General features: G+C 35.9%; 2 protein-coding genes across 2 annotated transcripts in view; one reads left to right on the forward strand and one right to left on the reverse strand.

Annotated features, from left to right (window-relative positions):
- LOC132186278 (heat shock cognate 70 kDa protein-like) overlaps positions 1–8,884 on the reverse strand; it is a 15,602-nt gene that overhangs the window by 898 nt on the left and 5,820 nt on the right. The window contains exon 3 of the mRNA XM_059600172.1: positions 3,272–3,279. Coding sequence (XP_059456155.1) covers positions 3,272–3,279 — 8 coding nt within the window. The remainder of the gene's footprint in view (positions 1–3,271; positions 3,280–8,884) is intronic.
- Positions 337–2,242, forward strand: LOC132186280 (heat shock 70 kDa protein 1-like). The gene has a single exon (XM_059600173.1). It carries the CDS (start codon positions 451–453, stop codon positions 1,990–1,992), a length of 1,542 nt encoding a protein of 513 aa, XP_059456156.1. The 5' UTR covers positions 337–450; the 3' UTR covers positions 1,993–2,242.

The following is an 8,884-nucleotide window of genomic DNA, read 5'->3' on the forward strand; positions in this document are numbered from 1 at the left end:
ATATTTCAAATCACCAATGAATTTGATCTTGTGATCTTGTGATCTTGACGAAAATAGACACTTCCAAAGAACATTGGCAACATAAATTGTTTTACTTTCTCCTATGAGGTTACATGATCTTGTGCCACATTGTCTTTCACACCAACTCTTAATATGCCGATTGTTATTTTCTTTCTTTTTATATTTGTTAGAGGTAAATTGAACCTACTAAGCTCCATTTCAAACCCTAAATATTGTCCAAAAAAAAATGGCAAGCCAATATAAAAGCTCATCAATATTGAGATTTGTTACTTTTTCTTATTTAGTCTTATTGAATCATTTTATCATTTTTCTCCTATTTCTTTGGTAGATGCGAAGCGGTTGATTGGTAGGAGATTTAGTGATTCCTTAGTTCAGAACGATATCAAGCTTTGGCCATTCAAGGTCATTGAAGGTCTTGCCGACAAGCCTATGATTGTGGTCACTTATAAGGGTGAAGAGAAGCATTTTGCTGCAGAAGAAATCTCATCTATGGTTATTAAAAAAATGCGTGAGATTGCGGAGGATTACCTTGGCACAACTGTGAAGAATGCCGTAGTCACTGTCCCAGCCTACTTCAATGACTCACAACGTAAGGCCACAAAGGATGCTGGAGGCATTGCAGGACTGAATGTCATGAGGATAATCAACGAACCAACGGCTGCAGCCATTGGTTACGGTCTTGACAAGGTGGGCATTGATAAGAGAAATGTGTTGATCTTTGATTTGGGTGGTGGTACTACAGATGTCTCATTGCTTACCATCGACGATGGTACTTTTGAAGTAAAGGCCGTTGCTGGAGACACTCACCTCGGAGGTGAGGACTTTGACAATAGAATGGTAAAACATTTCGTTGAAATATTTAAGAGGCATCAGAAGGTGGACATTAGTGAAAATGTCAAAGCTCTAAGAAGATTGAGAACTGCCTGTGAGAGAGCAAAGAGGATTCTTTCTTCTGCAGCTGAGACTACCATTGAAGTTGATTCTTTATATAATGGTATTGATTTCTCCTCAAGTATTACTCGTGCCAGATTCGCAGAACTCAATATGGACTTGTTCAAGAAGTCTATTAAGCTTGTGGAGAATTGTTTGACTGATGCTAAGATGGACAAGAGTGGAGTCCATGATATCGTTCTTACTGGTGGTTCTTCTAGAATTCCCAAGGTACAGGAGCTGTTGCAGGACTTGTTTGATGGAAAGCAGCTTAACAAGAGCATCAACCCAGATGAAGCTGTGGCTTATGGAGCAGCTGTTCAAGCTGCAAACATGGCTGGTATGGGTAATGAGAAAGTCCAACACATTGTACTCTTGGATGTCACCCCTCTCTCTCTAGGAACCCAGATCCTTGAAGGTGAGATGTCCGTTGTGATTCCGAGGAATACTGCCATTCCCACCAAGATGGAGCATTACTACACCACCGTTTATGACAATCAAACTTCTGTATTGTTCTCAGTTTATGAGGGTGAGAGAGCAAAAGTTGTGGATAACAATTGGTTGGGAGAATTTACACTTGCCCCCATTCCTGCAGCACCCAAGGGTGTAGCTAATATGAAAACATGCTTTGAGATTGATGCCAATGGTATATTGAATGTTTCTGCTGTGGAGCAGACTAGCGGCATAAGTTACAAGATTACAATTACAAATTACAAGGCTTCACTGTCCACAGAAGCGATTCATAGGATGGTCCTGGACGCAGAGAAATATGAAATTGAAGATGATAAGCACAGAAAAAAGGTTTGGGCTAAGGAAGCTTTGGAGAACTATGCATACAAAATGAGGAGCATTGTCAATGATAAGGAGATTGGTGACAAGCTGGACGCCGCTGGTAAGAAGAAGATTGAAGTTGCTACTAAGCAGGTGATTCAATGGTTAGATGGTATCCAGCATTCAGAGGCAGATGAGTTTGAGGAAAAGCTGGTTGGACTTGAGTTAATCTGCAATCCCATCATTGCAAAGATATCTAGAAGACAATAAGCAATTGAGCAGCTCCTCCCATAAGAAAGATGACAGTTATTTTGATGATGACAATTAGGACACTAGAGTCCGCTATAGCACCTTATCTGTGCAATGGATGCAAGGAACTATATTTTGAGTATCCCGACTTTATTTGTCCAGACTTAGGTTTTTTTTTAAGTGTGTTTTGATGTGGGTTTGTTGGGTAGCAGTTGGAAAAATTGAAATATGGTGTGTAGTTTATGGTTTTTGTAATTGGCGTGAATGTTAATGTTTCATGGCTATTTAGAACAACTACTTTATGTTTATTCGGATTGTTCAAGCTGATAGCAGGGAAAGGAAGTCCATAGATGAGGATGAGCCCAAATGCCGAAATCCAGCCAAATTATGAAGGATTGAAAAGAAATGAACTGATGTATAATTTATTCTGCCATGAACATGGAGTAAGGAGACAAAATTTTCAGCGAAATGGTAAAAGCATGGCAAGGACGTTGAGTTTTGGATTATACAACATATATAGATGCCTCCAGAAAATCCACGTTCCTAGCAACACTTTTCACGTCGGACCTCTTCCGGGCAGCCCCTACCTGAAAATGAAAATCCTTACCTCTTCCTAGTAGGCCGGCGAGAGGGGGTGGACAAACAACTCCCATGGCTTTGGAGTCTCGGTCAAGCCACACCACACCTTTCTTTCATCTTTTTTCTTTAATAAAGAAAAAAAAATTATTTTGAAAAGAAAAGTTTCTCATATTATTACATGAGTTGATATCTTTATTGAGATGTTATTATGAAATTAAATTATTGAAATTTAGAGATTGAATATTCCATAGTTTTTGTTCTCAATAAAGAGAAAAATAATTTAGTATGGAGAAGAAGATGTTAGAGTTCTTGTTTTCAAACAAGAAAGAAAAAAGAGAAAGAGATTGAGTACTTTAAAAAATTAGAGAAAAAAAGAAAAGAAAAGAAAAGGAATTTAGATATAGCCATAAACTATCATCGTGTATGAAGAAAATCATATCATAATCGTAAAATAAATTAAAGGAAAAAGCAGAATAAAAAAATAAATAAACACACAAGAATTTAGATGGTTCTCGAATACCATCACATAAGAGATTATAATCAATTACAATCAAGTCTCTGAAATCAAATTCCATAATAGTACAAGTGATTAAGAGACATAATAATTATATATTAATAATATTTCAAATGATAATTTATATTAACCATTGAAATAAAATTTGACTTGAAGTGTAAAATCGTCGGTGTTCTTTATTTAAGAGAAGTGCTACACACTACTCACTCTGTTCCCTTGCACATTTTTCATTTTTTAAGAGGAGTTCTATATGTACTCCCATGTTCACTCCTAAGTACTTATTTCTTGACGTGACAATGAAAATCATTTTTAGGTACTACATGTCATTTTATTTGTTATTTTATCTAATGATAATTTTTACTATCACATTATAAAGTAAGCATTTGAGAGTATGTATAACATTTTTTTAATAGCTTAAAAGACATATGTCACTTGTATAAATAAGTTTTGTAAGAATAAAAATAATGATTTTTACTATCATATAAATTTATTTATTTATTTATATGTTTATTATATTTTTCAAGACTCGTGAGATGCAAAAATAAGAAGAAAGCAAAAATTAATCACGCACGACATTAAGATTTAAGTGGTTTGGCTTAACAAGCATACATCTACAGGCAGAGATGATCAGGAAAAACTCCATTATCAAAATATAAAGTACAAATAACTTGGAGAAAACCACTCAAAACCTAAAGTTTCAATACATCCAAATTTCACTCACATACACAAAGGAGAATAATAACAAAAGAAAATTTTCTTTTTTCTCTAAGTGCTATACTGCACACTAAGCCATGAGAGAACAAGAGTGTGATCTGAAATTCCCCTTTTGCTTTGGTGCTTAAATCACCATGGTTAATTAGCACTCCTTTTATAAGGAGCTCAGTCGGTCAAAAGCAAAAGATTTAGAGTATGTTTGGCAAAAGACCTTAATGATCCGATATTATTCTTTAAAAAATTCAACTTCCTAATTTTCTTGTTTTTTATATCACATCAATCATTTTTTACTTAGTGAATTAATTGTGTAAATATTGGAAAACTTGAAATATGATATGTAACTAATTATGGGTTCTTCATTGATGGTGTGAATGTTAATGTTTCATGGCGATTTAGGATGACTCTTTACTTTAGAATAGAGGTGGCTGAGCAACTTTCAAAAATTGCTCCATCAATTCTGGGGTGGATTGGCCATCCCCAAATATCTAGGTGGTCTGACCACCAACTTGGGGGTGGTCCAATCACCACCCTTGACTATATGTATTTTTAATTTTATTTAATTTATTGTGTTTAACAGGTCACCCTACATTTTCTGTTTGTAGTATCAGTTTCATATGAATGTTACTCAAGAATCGCGATCACAAAACTTATGGTGCAAAAGAATTGGATATTTTTAATTGTATATGATTTCTCTCTGTCCCAACTCCCAATTGATACTTTCGAATTTATACACTATTTTATTTCGATCAATTAACTTTAATTTTAATATTTATCAATTATTGTGTTTTTTCGGTCGAAATAATGTCTCTATGAAACTCATCTATCTAAATCTTTTATCAATGAATTGTAGATAATAACCGATAAACCACCATCATGTACACAAGTGCCTGGGACTGGGAGACATGAATTATACATTAATAATTTTCAAAATCATATGCGTCAGAAAATCCATTAGGATAATTTATATTAACCATTAAAAATACAAATTCCCGAAGGTTGGCAATGTTGACACTACCTATGAATCTAATATTAAATTAAAGATTAAAGGGGTTTGAAGTCACATTTAATTAAAAATGATAGGTTAAAATTAGCATGCTATAATTCTTATCACTAAATGTTTTTTTAACATAACTCTAATTTAATAACCCGATATTTAGAAGTCATTAATTTTTAATGATATGGAAAATGCGATTGAATTTAGTACAAAATTTAAGCCCAATTAAGTTGAAGGGTTGGATTATAATTGAAACACGTATCTTATATTTATATCTGTACGGCAGATCGTGAAAAGATTCACCGTAGCTAGAGATGAGGCCAAAGAGAACCACACACGTGTGTGTATATGTATATATATATATAGAGAGAGAGAGGGAGAGTAGTGTACGTACTAGTCATCACGATGAATGATAAAAAGCCCCTTTGCCATGTGCTTCAGGAGCTGAGAAGCTGTCCCGAAAACAAAAGTAACTTAAAATAAGTAAGCAGCTTTTAGAGGAAAGAAATGTATGTGCTTCTCTTTTCATTCGCTTTAAATATTTTATTTATTTTTTTTTAGAAAGGGAATCCCTAGGAGGTGTTGAAGAAATTTATAATCAAATAGAAAAATAAAATAATATGGAAATTTAAATAAAGAACCATGAATTTTAGCGATGAAGTTTAGGTCGGCCGGCTACGTCATGAGATAAAGCTGATAATTTCTACGTTAAGAACATTGAATGAATTGTTCCTAAAGCGAGAATCTTTGTTATGGGCCTTTCCGCAGTTATACGGCTCAAGTACTGGTGAGGCCAATTCTTTTTGCGTTACCGAGGAGCAGCGGAAGTCACCCAGTCAACCCGGTAGAGGTGGAGATTTTTAATTGTGGCATTTGGATCCCACAGTACGACAAGTATGGGCCTTTCATGGCTTGCCAGGCGGATAACCCGTTAAGGAGGCTGATCAGCCCAGGCCCATGCTGGCCTAGGAGTATCTTTCTCGCGGCTGCAGAGAACAAAATTAGACTAGAAAACACTCGATCATTCTCTTCACCTAAATTGGACCCAAATCTTGATATTGTCAGCATTTTTCCTAGCTAAAAAACCCACGCCGGAAACGGTGAATGAGCACCAAGCTTCTTCGGCCTTGATGTCGACTGGCCCATGGGCCATAGCAAGCAGAGGATTATCGAGAACACCCCTTGCTAGAGCCTGTGACCATGAGTCACTAACAAGCCACACAAAACCCCAATCAGAAGGTAACATGTGGCAAAATTTAAGCATGAGAGGTAAGTCCCTCACTCATTCAATCGATCACATTCACCTTGATGTTGTAAAAAAAAAAAAAAAAAAAAACTCATTTGAGAGCAAAATCTTTTACAGTGTCACATTTAGGAATCAGAGTCGTCTTTCGAAAGTTTTCCTCGAGACGCCTCTAAGTTATTTGTTTAGTTATTTCAAGTATTTTTACAATGCGTGATAAATTATGCGGATTTCAGCACCATCACAAGTTTTACATATCCACATAGAATTTAATCTCGACAAAAAGAAGAAGATTATTTTGATAAAAAATAAATCACTTCTTCAAAAAGTTGGTCATATAACTTGTTTTACCTTTCCGTACAAGGTCACATTGCTCTCCCACCAAGATGGAGCGACACTATACCACCGGGTTTGACAACTAAACTTGTATTTTGTTCCCTGTTTTTGAGGGTGAGAGAGCAAGAACCGTCGATAACAATAAGTTGGGAGAATTTATGCTTTCCTCCGTTCCTCCAGCACCCAAGGGTGTCGCTAATGTTAAAGTATGCTTTGAGATAGATGCCAATGGTATTTTGAATGTTTCTGCGGTGGAGCAGACCACCGGCATAATTTGCAAGATCACCATCAACAATGACAAGACGAGGCTGTCCAAGGACGAGATTGAAAGGATAGTTCAAGATGCAGAGAAATACAAGGTTGAAGACGAAGAGCACAGGAAGAAGGTTAGGGCTAAGGAGGCTTTGGAGAAGTATGCTTACAAAATGAGGAACATGCTCAATGATAAGAAGATTGGTGGCAAGCTTCACGCTGCTAGTAAGAAGACGATTGGTGCTGTTATTAACCAGGTGATTCATTGGTTAGATGGCATCCAGCTTGCGGAGGTAGATGAGTTTAAGAAGAAGTTGAGAGGACTGGAGTTAATCTGCAAGCCCACCATTGAAAAGATATATAGACAACAATGGTTCAACAAGGAAGCACAGGCCCAACAAGACCCGTCTTCTACAAATCTTCCACCTACCTTAATTGATGATGGAGTGATGTTACACCTGAGTGAAAACATCTCAACAGAGTGTCTAAAATGTGGAAGTATGGAAATATCAAAGGGGCTCAGTGGGTGGTCCTATGAATCGACTTGTGGAGAATATTGCTATTATGTGGCATGTGTGAAGGACTCAATTCTTGAGAATGGACAAAATGATTGGGTTGATACAATTAGTAACACAGTGTTGCAGAATATGACTGAGAATGGACAAAATGATGTGGTTGATACAAGTAGCACGGTTTTGCAGAATATGTTTGAGAATATGGTTGAGAATGGACAAAATGATTTGGTTGATTCAATTAGTAACATGGTTCTAGAGGAAGACGTAATACAACAAAGGAGAGGGAGCTCAAGAGGAAAGAAGATTTGCTCGATAGCGGCTGAAACGTGTGTCAACCTCATTCTTTCAGCCACCAATTTGGATCCAATTTCTGCGGTTAGTGATGCTGTTGAAGCGTTCACTTCAACATGATTTATTTTACGACGGGATGGAAAGTTTGAGTTATGTGTTTGTATCTGTGTGTGTGTTTAATTGAGAGATTTACACTTTACTGTTACGGGTCTATGACCCGGTAATAGTATATTAGAATTATTATTAAATAAGGTAATTATGTATTATTATTCTTATTAGGAAAATATGAAACTTGCTCATAAAGCAATATTTCTAGTAGAAAATATGGGATTTGTCTCCCATTAGAATTATATTTTCTATTTATATGTATTTCTATTTTTGTTATGTGATAATCTATATAAACCTAAGAGTAATCAATAAAATATATGAGAAGTTAATATTCAACTTTATTAGTTGTTTTAAGAGGTTTAGGATTCCTCGTACTACCCTAAAACTATGAGGCCCAGGATTCTTCGAATTATCCTACCACAAATCTATCGTTCTTATTAATTATTCATCCCTTGTTACGGTGGCCCATAACACTTTACATATATTATTATTTTTTCGCAGTTGTTCTTGGTGTATTGCTTTGTCTAACAGGCATAAAATATGTAGAGCACTTTTTTTTTTGTAATTGAACAGGAAAAAAGAGATTACAAGAAGGATCTTTACCACTCTTGATATAATGAAAGAGAGAATTGGAGATCATGTGAAAATTATTTCACATGTGTATTTAGAGGAACGAATGTCAAGGAATTTTGCCTATCATTCATGAAAATTGAAAACTCATTGAGATTGTGAATATTATCAACAAATGAATGAATTTGAATTCTCAACCAGATTTCAACTGCTCAATTTTAACTAACTAAATAGTGTATGATTGGTCCACTATTTGCTTATTGCGGGAAGCCAAGTACGTTGTTGCTAGGATCGGAGTATATTTGCAACAGACAGATTGTAGTTGAGATAATTTCGCAGGTTGAATAAATATATGCATGAAGACGTGTAGTACTGTTAGAACAATTTTCGAGATGGGTGACTCAGCAATTCAAGAGATGCAATCTGCAAAATGAAAGTATGATAAGACTTAAGAGCTTGTCGAATGTGCCGGAAAATAGTTCAAATGCTTAAGTAGTCAATGTTTTTCACAGAGAAAACAAATTAGTGAATTCTTTTGAGAGTAATTATAACCACATATTCGGTAGGAACTTCCCTTTTACAGGCATTAATTAACGGTTATAATCAAGTATGGATCCTGAATTCTCGGCCCCTACATTCCCAAGGAGTCCAATGCAAATAATTAATGTTGAAATTGTGGATAGTGGGATCATGGATTGTGGCAAATCGTGGGATCGTGGATCCTGTTGAAGCCAACCTCGGCCACCTTCATACAGAACGTGGTTTGGCACTCTTAGCTCGGCCACGTTTACTTAGCA

This window comes from Corylus avellana, chromosome ca7, assembly GCF_901000735.1.
Source record: "Corylus avellana chromosome ca7, CavTom2PMs-1.0".
NCBI classification, from domain to species: Eukaryota; Viridiplantae; Streptophyta; class Magnoliopsida; order Fagales; family Betulaceae; genus Corylus; species Corylus avellana.

What these genes read in the sequence shown, in the direction of transcription:
- LOC132186280 (XM_059600173.1), top strand. Translation starts at nt 451, where the DNA reads ATGATTGTGGTCACTTATAAGGGTGAAGAGAAGCATTTTGCTGCAGAA.